This window comes from Lethenteron reissneri, chromosome 12, assembly GCF_015708825.2.
Source record: "Lethenteron reissneri isolate LAM-NWPU_2019-01 chromosome 12, ASM1570882v1, whole genome shotgun sequence".
Lineage (NCBI taxonomy): Eukaryota > Metazoa > Chordata > Hyperoartia > Petromyzontiformes > Petromyzontidae > Lethenteron > Lethenteron reissneri.
In genome coordinates this window covers 8,587,462-8,609,646 of record NC_083790.1, presented here as the reverse complement: position 1 = coordinate 8,609,646, position 22,185 = coordinate 8,587,462, and the positions used below count along the sequence as shown (strand labels likewise).

General features: G+C 43.6%; 1 protein-coding gene across 4 annotated transcripts in view; it reads right to left on the bottom strand.

The window, feature by feature from the left end:
* The window catches only part of COL24A1 (collagen type XXIV alpha 1 chain), a 159,907-nt gene that overhangs the window by 44,006 nt on the left and 93,716 nt on the right, over nucleotides 1–22,185 (bottom strand). For all 4 annotated transcript variants that reach the window (XM_061550648.1, XM_061550651.1, XM_061550649.1 and 1 more), the window contains 12 exons: nucleotides 20,972–21,025; nucleotides 20,622–20,675; nucleotides 19,438–19,491; nucleotides 18,600–18,653; nucleotides 16,963–17,007; nucleotides 16,144–16,197; nucleotides 15,050–15,094; nucleotides 14,325–14,378; nucleotides 13,595–13,648; nucleotides 10,438–10,491; nucleotides 2,099–2,152; nucleotides 1,268–1,321 (listed from right to left, as the gene is read on the bottom strand). In XM_061550648.1, the coding sequence (XP_061406632.1) occupies nucleotides 1,268–1,321; nucleotides 2,099–2,152; nucleotides 10,438–10,491; nucleotides 13,595–13,648; nucleotides 14,325–14,378; nucleotides 15,050–15,094; nucleotides 16,144–16,197; nucleotides 16,963–17,007; nucleotides 18,600–18,653; nucleotides 19,438–19,491; nucleotides 20,622–20,675; nucleotides 20,972–21,025 (630 nt within the window). The remainder of the gene's footprint in view (nucleotides 1–1,267; nucleotides 1,322–2,098; nucleotides 2,153–10,437; nucleotides 10,492–13,594; nucleotides 13,649–14,324; nucleotides 14,379–15,049; nucleotides 15,095–16,143; nucleotides 16,198–16,962; nucleotides 17,008–18,599; nucleotides 18,654–19,437; nucleotides 19,492–20,621; nucleotides 20,676–20,971; nucleotides 21,026–22,185) is intronic.

Here is a 22,185-nt window from a genome sequence, read left to right as displayed (position 1 = left end):
CCGATGATTGCTTCAAGACTGTACAAGTATTTACCCAGGAGTCTTCAGACTCAGCATTGGGATGTTAGGCCAATACCATTCACGATTGTTTGGCATGTGGCAGAAAACTGCTTTATATGGAGAACATCAACACACGTGGGTGGAAAACACTCCGCACAGATTGATTCAATCCACAGACCCAATGCAGTTGAGCAGACAAAAATCTAACCGTGGATCGCAACGTTTGCTTGCTATGCTGTCATCTAATGGCTCCTCACAGCCATCATTTAGCTAATACTGGTCATGAGACATTGACATTTGGTTTTAAAGACGAACCCAAAAACTGCTTTTATTTCTTCAGTGGAGCGGGAATTTGCATGTCAGTCCGTGACTACGGTCACAGATTTTCCTCCTTGCGTACGACTGTCTCCAGTGTCTCTGGAATATTAATTCTACCCCCTTGCCCCGAATGGCTTTAATGAGCACGTGTCAAAGTGATGCGGTCTACAAATGTATGGTGTGGTATAGGTTGCAACATTGTAGACCACATTATTAGCAGTTTGTGAGATAAGGCAGAGAGAAGCTTTGGCTCAGCTGTAAACACATCTCACTCGCTAAGTTTTAGTCTTTCAAGCATTAATAGGTCCACAGAGTGCCATTCCTCGGAGTGGCACAGACGGATTTCAATTAAAAAAATCCCCTAGATGCTACTTTTTAAAAATTTAGAATCGCTATTTTAGCCTAAAAGATTGTTTAAAGTGTTATTACACTCACACTAATGTGGGATTTCTATTAGGAGTCTATACCCTCTCAAAGCTAACATCAAACACAATTATTAATTTCAATTACACCACATAGTTCCTATCAAAGAGGGATAATTGAAAATGTATAATTGAAATTAGATTTTTTTTTAAACAAATTAATCCTCTGCTGATATACATGTATGAGGGAGACCTGCAAAAAACTGCATTTTTACATTCGCAGGTACATTAAATTAGATTCGCCATTTCTTTGGCCAAAAACAGAGCATTTGTAAAGCTAAAACCTGGGCGCAAGGGATTACAATTTCCCCTTGCCTGCGAACAGATCCAGGTGTCGAACCTTCACTTGGCTGCTCTTTGTGCTCACCTGTCTGCTCAGGGCGAAGCGTCCTTGTGATTAGAATAACAATGCCCTTCATTTAAAACTCAGGAAAGCCTCACTGAATCTCAAGTATCGTCTGTCTGGAGGGGTACCTGCCACAACGGGATGTCTGGCCAGTTCGTGTGGGAGAGGCGAAGGGGTTTACCTTGTTACCCTCTGCCCCCGGCTCTCCAGGAAGTCCATCTTCTCCCCTCGGCCCCTTCAATCAGAGAACCGCCACCACAGGCCCCATCAGCAGGTGTCACTCTCGCATTGCACAGCGGCAAGCACTGCTCCTCCAGGCAGCATCAGCCGTTCCGCGGCTATCCATTCAATAACTCTCTCTACCTTTGATACTGTACCACGAACTAGAGCTCGTGTCGTCAAGTGTAAACTCAATTACATTTTTGTTATCTTGAAGGGAACGAAGCTAATCGGTGTTCGGTGAAACAGAGAAGCATTTCACTGGCACGGAAGAAGACATTGAGATACCCAGTTTCTAACATTTCTTGACAAAATGTTGAATTATAATAATAAATAATATTACAGTAGCTGGGACATTATTTATAAAAATATATTTGAGCTATAGCAATTAAATGGCCAATGTACATGATGCATATATTATGAGAGTCAAATGTTTGGGGAATGAAATTTTTTTTACATTGCACATGTCATGCAAACATTTGAAGATAGTTTTTATAGTTACATTAAATACAAGGTTCATTGAAAATGTAAATATGGTATATGCACACTTTTAAAATACTTGACTCAAATCATGTGATGGCTCATATATAGTAAACACTGTAGATGTATGTGTACACAGTACGTATGTAAATGTAGACATTACCACATTACATATCGCGCTGCGTTTGCAGCAAGCATTTTGTGTCCTTCAGCACTCTATGTAATTTATCCACATTGAGCAAAAATGTGCTTCACGTACACAACGCTGAAATATTTCCGAGGCAATTTGTGAAATTAGCGAGCGTGCAAATACCCTTTTCCCTTTAGGTCCAGGCGGTCCTCTGCGGCCTGGCAACCCGGGCCTTCCCTGAAAAAACAAACACTCGCTTTTTATCAAGGGTCTGTGGACCGAGGTGGACAAAATAAATGCCCTACCGAGAGCTGTCTGCACAGATGGCTCAAATAAACTCGAGAAACAATTTGCACTACCTGTTGCATTTAAACAAAGCGAGCCGAGGGCAAAACGCACGTGGCCGCGCATTCGACGGACTGGACAAGCGGGCTCCTGTCACTCAACGCTCACTCGGCACACGGTGCCCCAAACATTCCCCATCGGTGATCATTGTCTTCATCCATTCGCGGCTCCCGCGTGTGCCAATGACTTGCCTCGTGAGTCGTGGCAGCGTGGCTGAGAGAAAGCTGTTATCTCGGCGCAAAGGGGCCTCTCTGAAGGCAATAAAGGGTCTATGAATAATGAGCATCATTCAACAATTTCCCCGTAATTTTTCAAATTTGCCATATTTGCACAAACGTAACACCTATTCATCTTGTGATTGTAACATCAGGAACTGTCTTTTGTTGTTGTTGTCAATGATAGTAGGTAGCTCGCTCGGCTAATGCCCTGTTGTGGTGACACTGGGCAGAGATAGCAAGGAAACAACTGAACAATGGCAGTCTGCTCATTTGACCGTGGCGATGATGACAGCGGCTGCTGTGATATCCACACGATTCGTTACAACCTAGATGTATTTAGAAAAAAACAGTCGTGTAATCGTGAGCATATTGATGACATTGATTTATTGAAGTATTATATGATAAATAGTTGTGTTTACGTTTAATGTGACTGTCCTTTGTTAAGAAAACTGATAACGTGTTTAGAAAAAAAGTTGACTAACCAAAAATGTTACTCCTATAGAAAACGTCCTTTTTGTCCATGCAAGAATTAAGGAAGGACAAATATGAAAATATAGAAACTGACAATCAAATAACATAGTATAGCCTTTGCCACTGCACTGCTGGATGAAGGCCTCCTCGGATCGTGTTGGTCATGGGTTTTTGTTAACCATACTTGACTGTGCTGGTCAACGCAGGTTGTTGAAGTAGTTTAGGGGGGGGGGGCGGCATCTGGTGAGACATCACTCACCACTGATGTTCACCGTGGCCGAGAATAAAACTTCGATCACCGGCTTCACAGCTCTGCGTGTGTGCTAATCACTGCCCCACCTGTCCTCCCTTTCCCTCATATAAATCAACAATTTTATGAAAATTTACTTGTTTCAAAGTACTTTTCAAAACTGGTGAATTCCCATCGCTGACCATTGCGTGCGTTGGAAATCGCAGCTCCTTCGGTGAAGCTAAAAGTAAACAAAAAGCGATAAATGCACGCGCATCACTTCATAAATGAGTGTCTCAAAAGAAAGTACGGATGAGTGGACCCTCAGACCGCAGACTACCGTCAAAGTAGCAATGGTAACAGTTTAACAGCAGGAGAGGGTGACAATTCGTGTTCACCCACAGTGTCAGTGTAACCACGCGGGAACCTTCGATTTAAAGCTTTCGTGACTGCAGGGATTGATCTTCTTGGTTCTTTCGGTAAAGTCACGTAAAATGGAAATAATAAAATAATAAAAATAAAACATAATAATATAATTCTGAGGACGGCTGCTTGCGTTGTGGCCGAAACGTCGTGAGAATTATTTTATTATGTTTTACTTTTATTATTTCCATTCTACGTGACTTTACCGAAAGAACCAAGAACACGCGGGAACCGTTCCCCGTGCAGCTGGCACGAGGTAGGCACGCAGGAATGAACGGCAGTGAAGAGCAGCAGGTGAGGGCCTTGACAGTTCGGCATGATTAAGATGTATGGCACCTGGGCAGAACTAATCGGAGTGTAAACTAATCCCCAAAGAGAGCTCGAACCTGGCTGCAGGGGCTGCCTGGTCACTAAGTAACAGAGAGGAAGATGATGGCCACGTGAATGAATGGGCTGACACACCCGCAGGTTTGGCTGGACTGTTTTTGTTTTCTTCGTGTTGTAGGTTCATGGGTTTAATAGTTCAAATGCAAGCCCAACCCACTGGTAATGTCTCACAGGAGCATTATGAAACTATTTACATGCTGTCTACTGATGTGTTGTAGCGAAGAAAAAACGTGTGCTGTTTTCAATTGCTATATTTTCATATTTAATCGTCCTTTCCTGAATTCTTGCGTGGACAAAAGGCTCCCCCCGCCCAAACTGAGATGCTTGTATTCATCTGGGACTATTGGTCATCGGGCAAATAATGACGATAATTTAAATGTCGTGTTCTATGAAAGAATAACAAAAGAAAATGAGTGCAGCTGACTCCGTCACACTGTTTTGGCTCCGGCCCTGCAACTGATTGGCCAAGACGATCACGTGACCCGCACTTTGATGTGCTGGAAATGTTGTAACCACAGGAGAAAAAAGACATGTGCAAAACATCAACCTTGGCCGAGCCATGCATACAGTGGGAAAATGTGGCAATTAAAAAAAACACCGTAAACCACAGCTCGGTACAGTCAGCAAAAAAAAAACACTGTTCTCAGAAAGCAGAAACAAAGTCAGTGGAAATTTTGGCCAAAAAGAAATGATCATGAATGAGGACATTAACTAACTGTGACCGCCGTGATTTCTGTGCCTTCCGTGCTAGAAAGTTTGTCCAAGAGGAAGACCGTGAGGAATGCCTCAATCTATTGCCCAAGACAGAGCACTGAGCAAGCGCTGCTGTTGCAATCCTGTATGTAACGATAGAGTAATACTATGATTCTTCTTGGTTCTTTCGGTAAAGTCACGTAGAAGGGAAATAATAAAATAATAAAAATAAAACATTATAAAATAATTCTCACGACGTTTTGGCCACAACGCAAGCAGCCGTCCTCATGTGAAGACCAGGTCTGATGCTGTTTCCCCGACAGACCTGGTCTTCACCTGAGAACGGCTGCTTGCGTTGTGGCCAAAACGTCGTGAGAATTATTTAAAAATGTTTTATTTCTATTATTTTATTATTTCCCTTCTACGTGACTTTACCGAAAGAACCAAGAAGAAATGTAATACTATGATTGTCCTTATTTACACAAAAAAGCCTCACTGAGATTCAATATTTTTTTTCAGAAGGGATCTGCAATGAGATGTTTGATCATTTCAATGAATGTGTCTTTGGCATATGGGAGGAAATATGGGTATCTGGCTTATCAGGGAGTAACAACTCAAAGATTCACACAGATACGGTTCAAGAAGTCGTTGCTGTACTTCCAAATGTCGGCTACCTTGCAGTCCAAGCCTACAAGACCTGGTATTTTCAGGCAGCTACCCATTTAAGTACTAACTAAGCGTAACTCTGCTTAGATTTCAAGAGCTGACAATATCTATATCAAGAGCATGTTGGGTAATTTCCTGTATTTGAATAAGGATCGGCTACTTCGGAAGAACCGTTTGATAATTTTACTTTTTCATGCATTTTTGTCCGGGTGGTGCATTAGTAGAGTGTGTGGTTCGTGTTCAGAAAATTGCAAGTTGAAATCCTCGTTGGGAGTCAACTGATCCCTTCATCCCTCCAGGTTTCATAAAATGAACACCAATTTTAGGGAAAGGTGACGGTGGCTGTCTTACAGAAAGATTTGCCCTCCCAACAGGAATGGGGAATTTATATCACTGGCTCAGGGCTTAATTGGGCAGGATGGAAAACTTCACCTGTTAATTTAAAAATTACATTTGTTCACTTGTTTAAAATTCCACATTTTTCCGAGGGCCCCACAGTGCAAAGTGTGGCATTTTCTCTGCCCTCACTCTCTCTGCTCCCAAGAAGGGCCATGCCTGAAACATCAGCCTACATTTTTCTATTATAAAGCAGTGTTGATGATGAATAGGGTGAGTTTTTCATCTCTCATGTAGACGATAGCCAGCCTGACTACATGGGAAGCACATCATTCCTTAATGCCGTGCACCATGTAAGCCAGTGCTCGCCTTCAAAACAATAGCGAGGCTTTCAGCAAGAGCTCCCAGCGCTCTGCTGAATACAGGAACAATTCTTTACAACTTTACGGAGCTCCAGGTGTCTGTAGCTTTTGACAAGCAGTGATTGTCCGTCAAAGCCTTAGCAGGGGGTTAACTTCAATGGAATCAAAAACCTCCCCTTCAGCCCATGTGCTTGTACATTCCTTGTTTTGAAACAACATTAATATTGCCTGAAATAACACCCTTCTCCACACACACACACAAGATTATCGCAATTGACCAGGTTTTTTCCAGTCGCCTGGCATGTAGTACATTAAACCGTTATGAGTTTTCACGGGCAGGGTTTACATTCAAAGATAATCTGACAGCTTCACCGTGAAATTTTGGGTTATTACAGCAAAATTTCGACCCTTTTCTCACCTCTTTCTTCACGGCGACGGCACGCAAAGCTTTGTGTTCATGTACATTCCACCCACAAAGCACTTCTGAGATTAAAGGCCATCCCATGAGAGTTTTGCACGTTGGGGTTTTGGATAAGCCACTCTACTATTGTGAAGTTTCCTTTAAAAGTGAAAATCACAAACGCAAGGTCCCTCGGAGGCAGTCAACTGAGGTCTACAGGCTTCCCTTTGTGTGGCGATTGTGGATTAAATGTAATCTTGGGCAAGATGGGACGGAAGAAACTCAGGTGTAAACACAGGGTGGCTGAAGGCATGTCTGTTTACAGAGAAAATGTGCCAACAGCTGTTAAAAATAAAGGGTTTGTACCAAGTTTACTTCAGTGTGAGTAAAGACGACTTAAAGTTATTCAATCTCAGTTCACGGAGACATCAGCTTGTCACAAGCGTTCAGTCTCTGCAATCTATAAAATCTATACAATGCTTAGGACTCACGCGTGGTCAGTTACACCGAAATAATAGAGTAAATTGATTGACTATATCAGGGTTCGGTGACGTTCAGCTTCCAGATCCGCATGCGGCTCTTAAAGGACTGCTTTGTGACGTTATTTATTAAGGACCCGCGTCTCATTCACATGCATTGTGGCTCTTGAAATATTGAAGATTTGTTTAACTGATCGCCTTGTTATTTTGGTTACAGACCCCCTGGACTACATACAAATGGTTGTGTCATATCATCGCCACGCTGCCGTCAATTCAGGCATGTCTCTTCCAAAATCATGGATAACAGCTACTTACACCATTGGAACCTCATTTGCCCATGGTGTAAATGCTTACCCCGAGCTCTCATACTCTGATGGTGCATTGTCTTTGAGTTGTGTGCCCTTTGGCGTCATCTGGTCCAACACCATATGAGACTAGGCTCTAAGGAAAGCTGTCTCGGGTGTGGACCAATCAACTTCAAGGACAGTGCATATATTATCAGAGTTATGTTTTTTGTTTGCATTATGGCTGCAAGTATTGTGGTCTATGCAAACATGACTCCTTGTAAAAAAGGTGTCAGTTTTGTTGCCAGATAGAAGGGTAAAAAAACAATTATCAACAGCTACTTAATTACAACATAATTTATTGAGGAACGTAACATATTCTACTAAGATATAATGAGCAAAGAAACGACTAGAACGACGTTTTGCTCAACGGACGACACCGTGATGACACCGTGATGCCACGATGTCAAGGCAATTCTCGTTGCAACAGAGCGGAGCAGTTCGGCACTGCACTACAGCCGCCAACAATATTCGAACAATTTCTGTTCAAGTACTGTACATGTAAACCATTCACCTTATTATCAATGATTATTAGACATTAAGATAAAGAGAGCTGAATAACGTTGGCCATGCCAAAAGCAGCCACCTTTAATGGAAATTAATGGAACTCTCATGGAGCCGACATGAAAATGCTTCTTGACTTTTTGATTGACTTATTTTACAGTATCCTTCCATTGTGGTGATTAAAATGATATTATTAGCATCTGGGTCCGATATGTTTTTGATTGAATATGCGAGCTTTGTTTAGAAAAAAATATTTTTATATATATATAAAAAAAGAAAATAATACTCTGTGCCATTTTTCCTTTGTGACGCTTTTCAACATTTTGCTCTTTGCTTTTGGTACTTCTGAAAGGTGGAACGGCGATGCACGTGAGATTATTACGCAAGAGAGGAAACCAAACAAAACATGAACACTTTGAAAAGCCTTCTATTGCATCGTTTACAAAAACAAACCTGCCGCTGAAACCTTAATATTTTTGCCTTCTCGTGTGACTGCCCGTATTTTGGTTACTGTCTTTTTCACCGAATGATAAATAAGGTCAGGGCGTTGAGTGACACAGACGGGTTGTCTTTAGCGAAGGCCCCCCACCACAACTTTTCGGAGACACCACTGAACCACAGCCACGGCGTCGTAACGGTTGACAACATCCCCTTGATAACAATTTCTTAAAATGACGCAGCACGTCCATCATATTGAGCCACGCAAAACTTCTGGAAGACAGTAAATTGCACAGCAAGCAGGAAACATGATTGCAATTCCTACCAAAACTGAAATTACACCTCGTTGCAGCATTTAGGGAACGGGAGGTGGTGGTTTTCTGAAGTTGCGATTGTCACGCAATTTTACGATCAGTACAGCCGCTGGTGGCATGCGACGGTTCGAAGGTTTCTCCAGGGCCATGGTGGCAGTGTTGAATGTTTGCACGATGTCAAGCAGCCGTTACAGTTGCAGCCAGAGGGCTTCACGGGGGAATTTTGTGCAATTTCCAAGATGGCTCCTCGTCACCTGAGGAATAACCCACTCTCGTGCCACTGCATCTGCTACGTGTGACGTGTTCACATTTAAAACAAATATATATTTTGGGCAGAAGAGATGAAGATTAATAAAAGGGATCAATGGTCTGTGACTAATAGAAAGTAATTGTAATTTTCTGCAGCAGGCATTAGGAACTATTAAAGAATGTTACATTGTGAGCTGGGATAAAGTAAGACAAATACATCTGTCCAAAGTACACAATAAGTTATTAAAGCCATATGTGCGGTGTTGTGAGTAATATCCCCTCACATGTTCTTCCCATGCACTGAAGACTGATTATTCCAATTGGCCAAACATCGTAGTGGAGAACCCTCCTGATGAGCTCTGAGACTCAGTGAGACTTTCATGGAGATATAAATAACATTATCGTTATTAAACAACATTTGGCGCAGTGTAAATCTATGAATTTAAATCAAGAATTTTTTATATATTTTATCTAATTGTTATCTCCAGTAAGCATAGTCGCTATAAGTCCCTTAAAGTGGCACAATGACCTGGCTTGAGAATTCACAAATAATTAGGAGGCACAGCCTAAGTGTTGGAAAAGGAGAGAAAATCATCAACAGGCTGCACGAAGGCAGCAGGGTTCAGAGAAACTTTCCAGACCACGGCAAGTGCGAGGCGAGCCGACTCCTCAGTAGCAAAGTAAATGAATTCATTCTAGATTTGAAGCTTTCGTGACTGCAAGGTTTTTTCGGTAAAGTCACGTAGGTAAAATTTTTTAATTAATAAAAGTAAAATAAAAAATAAAATAAAAAATCACGACTTGTGTTGCCTCCGAAACGTCGTCATTTTTTATTTTATTTTTATTTTATTTTATTAATTTAAATTTTTTACCTACGTGACTTTACCGAAAAAAACCTAATAATATAAATGTATTCAACAATCCTGGCTAATATGAAATAATACGCGCTCCGATGTAATAACAGTAAGGCCGCAAGGTATTATGGTCACGCTCTACCTCCTCTTAATGAAACACCTGTAACGTGTTTTTGTTTATGAAGCCCGTTCCCCCTTCCAAAAAATAGATGTTTAATAGAAGAAACCCGAAGCCCGGCGCAAATCAGCAATGCTTTAGCAGGCGTTCAAATCAACGCAGAGGCCGGGAACTGAGCGCGGGGGGCTGACGCAGGGTGCAGTTAGAGGTGGCGTGGGTTCACGAGCAGAGCGGGATACATTTTTTTTTGTTTTAACAAACACTGGGCGGCAGTGAGGCTCAAGGCTAAAGGCACCGAGTACAAATAAACGAAGCGGTCAGCAGGCCTCCACCCGGGGGACTGCTGAACCTCTCTCTCGGATGTCTTTCACAACCCCGACGACGACGTCACAGACGCTGCCTGCCCGACCGCCCAACAATCCCATCCCCATCCCACGTTTTATCCCCCACCCCACCACCATCGCCGCCCCCACACCTTCCCCACACCCCCCCCCCCCCTTGAGGTCTTACTTCCTCCCACCTCCTCGTTTCGCGAACAGTGCCTTATTGTGTGTGCGGCGAGTTAGCTGGCACGGCCAGAAAGGCTCTTGTTAAGGAAGAATGGGGAAGGGGCACGGTAGGTCTGGCCTCGAGTTTTGCATCTCTCCCGCCCCCCCCCCCGCGCCGCTCGGCCCCCACCGTGTATCACTCACCGGTGGACCTTCGGGCCCCACTGGTCCCTGCTCCCCTGGAGGCCCGGGATAGCCCTGCACAAAAATACCAACAACAGCAGCAGCAGCAGCAACAACAGCGGTGAGGTGATGCTTGATTAGCGCGAGCCACCACCACCGCCGCCACCCCCATCACCACCACCACCCCACTTTGTATCAAACGAGTGCCGAGTCTCTTCGCAGGCACGGCGCGCGCACAAAGAGCCGGGTCGTACGCGAGCGCGGGACGCGCGCACGCAGGTGGACGCCGTGCACACCGCTGGAATTGGTCGTAAACGCCAAGGGAATGATGCAACTAAAAAAAAAGGCTCAAAGGAGAGCGAAAACTTGTTTTAACATTACCCTAAAATGTATTAATGGATACAATTTGCACGTCATATAAACCGGCAACAGTTTCCAAATACAGTGCTGAGTTACATCAAAGCCAATTCTGTCTGTCCTTTACTACGATGAAAAAAAACTCTCTGCAGTTGTTTGTGAACATCTTGGGCCATTTCTTCAAAGGAAACTAATGGAGCAGACTGGAAGTGGCGTGCAGTCCAACCATTATCTAATAATATTGGCAGTGTGGAATGCATAAACTTATCAAATACGTAGCCATGTGGTACGGCAGTCAGACTTTCATCAAAACTCTTCCAAGTGCTGGAATTATGAATCAAATGCATTTATTATTCATATCATTCAGCATATTGGGGGTTCTTTTAGTAAGCAATTAATTGGCACCTGATTTAATAACTATGAAACTAAAGTACTTTGATTTTGCCAGGAAAGGCCCACTGAGCTATATAGAGCACTTTTTCAGAAGCGACCTGGCCACAAATGATAGCTCAACAAAGTGGCTTATCATGTGGAAATTTATAGCAGGCAAATTATCTAAGTGCATGTTTCTAAATGTGGACGGAAATACCGGAGGACCTGGAGGAAAATCAACGCAGCCACAGGGAGAACATGCAAACTCCAAATATTCGGGCGTCAGGGTCGAGATCGAACCCACAACATCCTGTATACCAGGCGAGGGAGTTAACATCTCGCCACTGTGGCACCCCGGTTGATGCCAAGGATCTGGCCTCCAACACGCGGGGCACTCACACACTCCCAGCGTGATGACAAGTGATGACGATGATGATGTCGTTATCCTCCCACTCACCTTCACCTCACGCCCAATGCCATGAAAACACGTTTAGAGTCTCGTGCACTCATTAACCTATTCTATACAAATACATAATCGATAGATTAACCAATTAAATTAAGAGTCGATTGCTGCAGCTCGAACCTTCTATCATCTACACATCAGCGAGGTGTGAAGAAGTTCTGACATGTAACTGGCTCCAAAGCCTCCTTTACACAGACCATAGTTTAGATTAAATTGACAAACTGCTCTGGCTGCAAGCGTGCGTTGGCTTTCTGCCTGTGTTGGGTGTTTACATGAGAGCACCAGACACACAGCAGTCTTTTTTGCAGCTCGCCGTACGCACCAAATTACCGAGACTGCACGACTCCCGAGCTCCCTCTTATCTCTCCACCACCGGTTCCGCTCATCGCTCTACTTTCTTAATTAATTCTAGAGCGGGTACAAAATGCAGTATTGTAGCCACGCTATAACAAAAAGTGCAGGCAGTTGAGAGACAACTAACACATTCCTGCAGAGGGAGCTGGTAGGAACGTTGGGTTGCTCGGTCAAAGGCCAGAGTCAACGGCGGCATGGTGTATTCCCCAAATATGCCCGACTGTGAGGGCGGGCACAAGCCGGCGTGAGTAGGTTAAACGTTGAGTTTTATAAGGGCACCACGGGGTGACCAGCCCCTCCCAACCCAGCCCCACCCCTCCCACCCCCCACCCAGCCCCACCCTTCCCACCCAGCCCCTCCCTACCCAGCCCCTCCCCACCCCACCCAGCCCCACCCTCCCCACCCAGCCCCTCCCCACCCTCCCCTCCCCACCCAGCCACTCCCTCGCCACCCAGCCCCTCCCCACCCTCCCCTCTCCACCCAGCCCCACCCCTCCCATTTTTGGATGCACCACTGACGGACGGACACAATAATCCCCTGTGGGCTGGTGGAACCAGGAGGTTCCTACCAGTAACATCCAACCAGACTTTTGAAAAAAATGTCAAGCAGTCCAGCTCGGAATGCCTACATTCCGAGCCAGTTTCAATAAGACATTTTTAAAGATGAACACCCCCATTTTTAGTCATTTCTAAACTACCTGAAGCATTTCAGGTGACATGCCTCAACTATTTATTTTTAGAATGCGTGTATACTGCCACAGCAGCCCATGATGCTCACTAACTTGGTCCACCGGCGCGCACTGACTGGGTTTAGCAGGTACCCGAAACAAGAGACCTGATGGAAATCGGTGGCAATACCAACTCCAGAATGTCAGCTCGCACAATTCATGGTCAGGGGGTGCCTAGGTTGGACGCGGGGTTCATTGACCTCTTGGCTCTTGCGCGTGTGGAATGCTCTTGTCAACTGCCTGCCCGATGGAGAGTTCACTCCTCGGTATGCATTGCTGGTATCCCTGGGGCGTGACATCAGGACACTGGAATAGGGTTTAAATGAAAGGGAGCTGTATCCGGCACAAGACCGTTTATGGCTGCGCGCGATGATGAGGCATATTTTATGAAATGTGGAACCTTTTGACGAAAAAATAAACACAGGAATATTTCCACATTATTTTGGAGGCTTTATGGTAACGTGAAATAATATAAAGGACGCTCGGCAAAGCTACGTCATTTGTTAATTTACGCGCGACAAACAGCCCAATGCAATACTAAAATTGGGATGTGTCGTGGAAATTTGATACCACTTCACAAAATAAGGGGGGCACAAATGTTGCATGATTGTTAAAAACAGCCACACAGTTGAAAATAACATTTGCTGATATCTATAATGCTCCAATTATTGTGAACTTATCTCGTTTTAGAGCACCACCGGCACGGCAAACACAATTACAAAACCGTTATATTTAACAATGCACAACTCTCTAGTGCATTCCTCTGCTCCACGCGAAGTGATAATGTTTACAGTGAAACGAGCAACATGGAGGTCTGTGTAAGGTGAGCCGTCCGTGGCTTCGTGATAATGTGCGCGACTGTTTTTCACCTACCAAACTAGAGATGTGCCAAACTTACTGCTTACCATGGCTCCTTTCTCTCCAGGGGGCCCAGGGAGACCCACTCCCCCTCGTTCCCCCTGCACACGTAAAGGAGACAAATCGCCGGATGAAGCTGGTTGTAATCACCAGCGAAACGTCGTACTCAAATTGTAAATGTTGCCGGTTTACCGTCCAACACACAAGCGGTGTGCTGTACTAGTAACTAATTGGCACGTTTTGTTTGCGTGACAAACCTTACTAATTGGCTGTGTCACGTGGTGGTGGGTTAACGACACATTTATATTTACGTGATCTGAAAGGAATAAACCTTCATTACGAGTAATATTGAATCACTCAGCGGTCATCAACTCACTTCACACTACACCAGCACAACCGGTTGAAGGTGAGATTTGTGCACACGCTAGGGTTGCTACCTCTGAGTTTACAAACCAGGACATATCATGGGAAGATTAATATCTCACAGGACCGGAAGAGGAGAGAGAACGACTTCTTAAGTGAATTGTCCTGAGCGGTGTGTTATAATGCAACTGACAAAAACTGGGAAATTGTATAGATTTCCCAGGACAGATACATCAAATGATGGCACGAATGGCAATCCTAGCGCACAGACGTGAGGATAATGATGGATTGCACGATTACAGTATATAGTCGACTAAACTTTGAACAAGAATATGTAGGTGCCAACATGCAGGGACTAAGGTGATGGTGCAAAATTAATTTCCAAACAAAACAAAGGCAATAAGATAGACTCACTTTATCTCCAGCTTTTCCCATTTCTCCAATCGGGCCAGTCAATCCGATGAGTCCCTGTCACAAGGTTGCAATGTTTAGTTTGCAGACGGTCCAGGCAAGTGTCGTGAGTGAGTGGCTGTTTAAACCAGCAGGCCACACAAGAAGCCGGTGGGAACATCGTACTATCATCATAATCGTCATCAGACATGTTCAATCCACTGCAGGATGAAGGCCTCCACAGGCTGCCACCATCTCTCACAATCCAGGTAAAATGTTAGTGGCTTTTTAGGCTAATTCAACCGAAAGAAGAGCAGGTTAACTGAGATCCCGGCTTTGAATTTGAGTTATAGCCACCATCGATTAAATTGGGTTCTCATATGTAGTGAGTTGTTGATGGTTTCAGCAACTTCCCAACGACTACAACAACAAAAGTTGACTTGTCATTTAAAATGGCAAAACTCTGGCCCTGAAAATAAATAAATAAGTATATCTGTTTCACTGCCATTCGACGAAAAGTTTTATGCAAGTGCACCCCAGTGTGTAGATAAAAGGGTTATCTCAAAAGTAGCTATTTGTTATATCTGCCTCCACAGGCCATTTCTCTGTAAGAGTTCCACACAGATACGTTGTCTTATGACCCGATGCTGATGTCACAAATGAATAAAGTTTAACTGAAAATGTGATAAAGTCAGCATTAATGAATTCAGCTGTGGTCGCTGATATTTGCGCGGATATGCGTTACTCACAGTATCTCCAATTTTGCCAGGAATTCCGGGGTCACCAGTCTCACCCTGCGTACACACATCAAAACAAATGCGTGCACACGAGTAAGCATCGTTAAATGACGTGTTAATAATTGTGTAATAATAACAACAATTACGATAAACTCGGTATTCAGTAGCCCAATTCGCACAAGGTCCTCAACGGGCTTTAGATAAAGCGGAAGTTACGGAGAAAGCCGATGGTCAAAACAGGTGAGTTTTAAGACGCGATTTAAAAAGCACAACAGGACGCGAGGTTCGCGCGTGGACCGAGGAAGGGAATTCCACAATCGTGGAAGCAAGAATCTCGACGGCGCTGAACGCAGCGTAATTTGTAGGCCCTCTGAACACAACCAAATTTCAAGACGCAAAACAAAAAACCAATGGATACTCGCATCACGGAGAACGAGGAGGCATATGCTCATTTCTTCCAAGCTCGATGCATTGTTGATGTTTGTAATTATTTTCAAGGAGTCATTTAAAAAAGTGTAAATATATAATGCTAAGATCATGGGACCTCCCTTGCCAGCATCAAAATATAATAAAATGTTTTACCCTCTCTGGCAATAAAACAGTTGTGTTAAGATGTTAAAACACCAAACTGAAACCTTTTGCAAGGAATCATGTCTGCATTAACCACATATAATTGTGGTGAACATGCAAACAAAAAAACATGGGTAAAACCTATTCTCATATAATGCGAATAATTTAACTTTAGTTTGCTTTGGCTTGGAGCAGCAGTTGTTAAGCATGATCATCTTGGCAGCATTTTCTGCTGCTGTACTGTAAACAATACACCACTTAATTTTAACCCTGATTCCACAGGTAAAGGTCAGATTTTCAGCAGTTTCATTTATTTTATAATGTATATATATATATACAGTATTATTGTTATCTCAATATTTAACTATTAAAAAAAGATCGCCAAAAATGTGGCCAATGGATTTCAATTTCCGAACACCTGCTTAAGAGCCAAGGTCAAACAGTCAAAAACAGAGATGCTTGTCCTTTGGTCCAGGTGTCTCTTGGACCTGCAACATTCGCCAGTATTCAGAAGGGGAAAAGGTCATGAGCTCTACCTTGAGTCCATCCGGTCCGGACTTCCCAGGAAAGCCTTGGCTTCCGGGATTTCCCTGAAAAATTACAAGGGTTACGGTCGATGTTAGTTCCGGACTTCCACCGCAGCCAAGCAAACTGGCCGAATGAAACGCGCGTTATATTTAACGGAAGGTCAACGTCTTTTTCATGCCCCCTTTTGCCGCGGTGTGACGGACATCTGTTCCAGACTCCCCCATCTGGCCTCAAGTGCACATGACTGCAAAATTTTTTTTTTTAATCTAAAAAACTCAACACATACCACCTTAAAATATATACTTAATAGGTGAACTTTGTATGTATGTATGTTGAACTTATTTTGCACTGTACATAGCCAACCGTACTAATCGGATGTGAAGAGGAAAGCACAGCAAACTAAACACTAAAAAATGTTCTAAAGAAACGAGTTTTCAATCGAGATTTAAAAGTGCATAGCTCCAATGGCTTCCTAATCTCAGAAGCCACATTTCAGACAATGGTCCTTCTTCACAGCACATATGGAGTAAGGCGATATCTCTAACTCTGCTGGCCTATGTCCAGTGACGAAGGACCATTGCCTGAAACGTCACCTATTTTATATATATTTTATGGCAGTGTTATTGACGAATGTGTTGATCTTTATTGGAATCTGTACTTGTGCACCACTGCCAACGCAGCAGCATCAACAAATAATAATTTTTTATTTGATCTAAGTGGCACTTTTATGCTGTCTTAGTATATACAAATACAGTCAGTAGCAACAAAGTCTGAATCGTGAGTTTAGTCCAGTATAGGAACCGGGAGGATGTGTATTGTGGACCTACTGGTGGACCTGGAATTCCTGGTGGCCCCAAAGGTCCCTCTTCTCCCTGAAAAAGAGATGAGATGCACACACACACACACGCACAAAGACAAAGATCCCCCGTATATGCCTTAACAGATTGTAGGGGCAAGTGCTGTTAGTGAGCACCTATGAAGGAACGGTACACGAGGGGGTGGGTGGCCAGCACCACGCCCGACCGCTTTTGTCTCCCCAGTGGCTATGTTTACACACCGCACCAGGTACTCATTTGAGGCTGAGTCGACCTAGGAGAGACCCAGGACCAGTTCAGACAATCGTCAATGGTGTTGGTCGTGAGCGAGAATCAAACCCGGGTCGCCAGGTTTATAGCGCAGCGCGCTAACCGCTACACTACCGCTCCTACACGCGCACACACACACGTGTACACACACACACAAAGATTCCCCGTATAGCCTCTAACATACTGTTGAGGCAAGTGCTGTTAGTGAGCACCTATGAAGGCCGGCACGGCACACAAGGGGTGGATGGCCAACAACACGCCCGGCCGCCTTTGTCTCCCTAGTGGCGATGTTTATACACTGCACGAGGTAGTCATCTGAGGGTGAGTCGAACTAGGGGAGGTGCCCAGGACCGGTTCATAAAATCGTCACTGGTGTTGGCCGTGAGTGGGAATCGAACTCGGGTTGCTCCTCACACACACACACGCATGTACACACACAAGCATGCCTGAACCCAGCTTTGTAGCAGAGGACACTTAAAATAACACGAGCTTTTTCTGTTCATTTTGGAATATTTAAATGTTTTGGAATATCGTCCGGCATTTAAAGGTTGTTGGCTTGGAAAGGTTCCAACACAAATGAAGCTGAACATGAGCACGTGTGCGTCTGCAGTCCTGACATGCCTGTGCACGTTTGCAAATACTTTAGGGCCGAGGATCCCAAGCCAGGCGGTTTCAGATTCACCAAACGGCACTCCAATTATATGTTATGGTGCCACCGCCTATATAATGTTTTTGCCTAACAATGGCCCTTTATTGGAAAATAAAGTTGGCAGAGCCTGCCCTACGTGGAAAGTTTGGTGGACTGTCCATCACAGCGTTGCATTTAGATAGTGTATCAAATACCAACATAGGATTCCATTGAAGTGGCCGATTGATGTTCAATATCTGATGACAAGGGCATAAAATTAGTGGCAAAACCATGTTGATTCTCAAGGAGTGTCATTGCTCGATAGGATAGCTGCATTTTTACTCGATATGCCTTTGAGTGTTAATTCTGCAGCTAAAATATTCATGGTGCTTGATTAGGATAGCGTTTGTGTGTGAGTTTACGTGTGGAGTGTTAATGTGGTGGTTAGCACACTGCCCAACAAACTCGGCGACTCGAGTTCAACATCTGCTCAAGGATAACACCAATTGGCGAATATCTAAACTGTCCTGGGCCTACCCTAGGTCAACTAAGCCTAGAGACAAAAACGGCTAGGTGGAGTGTTGACCACTTACCCCCTTTTGAGCACTATGCCGGACTTCATAGGTGTTCGCTAATGGCGGCTTGGCTCAACAGTCCAGATGTCTATACATAGGATTGTATTTTGTGTGCATGTGTGTGTGTGTTTCCTCGTGTCTTTCCAGAGAGCATTCAAAAATGGACTGGTACTAACGTCAAGTCCCTTCTGGCCCGTTGGTCCTGGTGGGCCTCGGGATCCTGGCTTGCCCTGTTTGCAGGAAAAAACAAACACAAAATTAAAATTCCAATGTTAGTGCTGGATAAACACAGTCGCCCACATCCCCTTGTTGACATAGACGGCTCGTTACAGTACGGACTATTCATCACCATCGGTAAACAGTGCTCGAAGTTAACAGCAGTACACTATTCATCATTTAAGCTTGCACAACACCTTAGCACAGTAGTTGGCTTTGAGCGGTCAACCAAAAAACATTGGGGCGGTCATCGTGACGCCGTCTCTCAGCACGCCCGGCAAATTAAAACGGGCGCGAGCGTGAAGTCAACGTGAGGCTCTATTTGACGTCCGTATATTAAAAGGCTACAGAAACATGGAATTGTGAACTATTTTTTTTTATATAAACTGAAACGCCGCTTCAGCGATGAAGGCTTTTGTTGGCTCTTTCAGCATTGCGCTGAGTAAAGAAAAACCTTGTGAAGCTGCGGTTGCGCAGTCAGTGAAATTCATTGGGTCACTGTTGGCTGATGGAAAGCGAGGAGTGTGTAACGTGGATAAATTTAGACAGCAACAGGTAACGGTGCAGCCCTGAAATGTCTCGCTCGTGTCACTGCTGGTGGAACGACCTCTCCCTAGAGGGAGTTCCAGAGAGCACCACTAAAGGGTATTGGGCCTACTCTTCCACGCTGGCCACACGTCTTGGAAAAGGTGGGAGGGGAGTACCCACATGACAAGCGACCTGTCGCTCAACCGTCAGATACAAATATTTTAATGCAAGTGTAAATATATAGCGTGGAAAAAAATATAATAATTTTACCTTTGGCCCATCAAGTCCATTAATACCTGGTGATCCAATGGCACCAGGAAAACCCTGTGAAAGCACAAACACATTCTACTTTAGAGAGAAGCACACCTATCATACATTCTCTAAGGTAATACCAATCTTGATATGCAAATTATTTTGTCAAGGCGCTCTTCTTCCACCTCCAACCCAGCTTATATATACGCTCCAAGCTTGGCAGTGTTTCATTCTTCACCTGAAGACGGCTGCTTGCGTTGTAGCCGAAACGTTATGAGAATTATTTTATTATGTTTTATTTTTATTATTTTATTACTTCCCTTCTACGTGACTTTACCGAAAGAACCAAGAAGATGAATCCCTGCAGTCACGAAAGCTTTAAATTCGGACTGTACAAATCCTGTGACATTTCAGCCCTGCACATTGATGTTTAATGCCCTACGTTGCTATGAACGATGACGCAAGGCCAATGGCTGTAGAGCGAACGCTTGCAGTAAATCTGCTGCATAACTTCAACCGACAAATCCACACAATAAATTTTACACTGTTATTGATGTATATTACAGTTTACAGAAACCATAATAAATGTGTAGATGTTTCAATGTTATTAAATAAGAGTAGTGTCAATATACCACTTCATAACTTGTTGTTAAACGAAAAATATTAGTACACTTACATTTTAATCTAAAACCATTCAAACTATGGAATAGAAGGAATATATTACAAGTATGATAACCACTTTTAAATCATGTAAGGGGGGTGGTGGTGGTCACGTGGCTCAGGGGACAGTGCTGAGATGGCACTTTTGAGATCATGATTTAGATCTTGGCCAAGTGTGATTAAACTGCATTCTCAAACATAGGAGTAAATTGATGGTCTCAGCCCGGTCACAAACGACTAAACCAAAAATCGATCGTATGAAAATTAGTTTTTTGACTGACGTGCAAACGAACCCATCTACGCAGAGCATAAACAAATGTGCCCTTTATAAAGAGAAGGCGTTCGATTAATGTGGAATGTGGCCACATAGTACACTGCTTGCCCCTAGATTCTCATGCGACGATGCTGTTAACACAATCGTAATTGATTTGTGTTCAAAATGTAATCGCCAAATTTCCAAGATCTATATTATTTCATTGATTTTCTACAATTGCATCTTTAAAATCTGTTGTTTGAATTCAGTGTTAGTACCGCTTACAAACCTCTGGTCCAGGAGACCCGGGGGGACCAGGCGGTCCCGATTCCCCGGTTTTTCCCTGAAGCAAAGATTATCATCGTTCAGTTGTTTACATAACAGGTCATTTCTCTCTGTTTCTACCCAGACTTTATATGAAGAGAGATATTTAGATAATGAATAATAATCATGGGTAATGCAAGTGTCCATAATGAACAGATGTAGGCACATTGGAAAAATAGAAAGAACGAAAAGTATTCGACAAAGTATAAAAATTGGCGGTGTTTGTCGCTTTTACATTTAGCCTCAAGCGATGTTCAGAATGTGTCACTGAAAAATAACTTGGTGTTCGATCAAATAACAAGGTAGTCGACTTACTGCTATTCCAGGATTTCCAATAGGCCCAGGGAGACCAGGAAAGCCGAGGTTGCCCTGGGAAAGTCAACGTAATATCAGAATCATTTGTCCGCAGTTGTTTCAGTGAATACTTGGAGAGCACTTCTGGCATGACACACTAGAGCGAATGAGGTGAAAGCAAGACAAGTTTTTGCATGATAGATTACAGCAGGAACATATATAAATACAATATCCTTGAATGCTCAATGATGAAGCATAACGGGACGTAGTGTAACATGATATTAATCCACAGCTGTATTGCTTTGGCTCAAGCCCAATTAACCCTAATCCTACCTCTCAATCTATATCAGCTACAGGAAGGACCAAGTGTGTCAACCAATGCAGTGCCTTGGCTAAGTTCTGCAAGTATGACATGGAAAGGCTGAACATAACAGCAGTATACATAAATTTTGGCATGAGGATTGCAGTCATAAACATACCCGATCGACTTGTTTATTTACAATGTACTATTTAACACGTAGGCTTTCTCGACCAATATTATCCATAACAGATTTGTTTTGGGTTCGACCACGTGAATATAAATGCGTCGTTAAACCTGACAAGACGGTACTTGAATTGTAAACGTTGTGGGTTTACTCTCCAACACACCGGTGTGCTGAACTCATGACGAATTGGCACGTTTTGTTTATGGGACAAACCTTACTAATTGGATGTGAAGAAAGGTGGCGGATTTAGCGACACATTTATATTTACGCGATCAAACCCCCCAAAAAACTCTAATATGGATACAATATCATTTGTCATCGCTTTTACTCCAATCTACATTATCATTGCTAATACCGCACATAGTAATTGACCTATATAGAGATATTTACAGTATTAAACGATATCTCTCTATTGGTTTGCATATGAGGGTTAGAACAATGAGCTGAATTTTACAAGGCATTTGAGGTTAACATGTGATTCTCTGCAGATTCGGTAAATTAATCCTCGTTGGAATGAGCTAGCCATGCCGAATGGGTTCTATTTAAAAAAAAGTATTCGCACAACCCCGGCAGCCTGTGTTGGGAGGGAGGGACCTAAGGTTATCTGTAAACGAATGTGCATCATTGCTGGCTGAGGCTGCACGTCACAGTCCAAACACTTCACGTCACAATAAAGCAATGGCCGAGGATTTATTGTCAAGCGGCTTGGTAATTCATCAGACGCTTTCTGCCTGGTGACAGAAAGGGCTC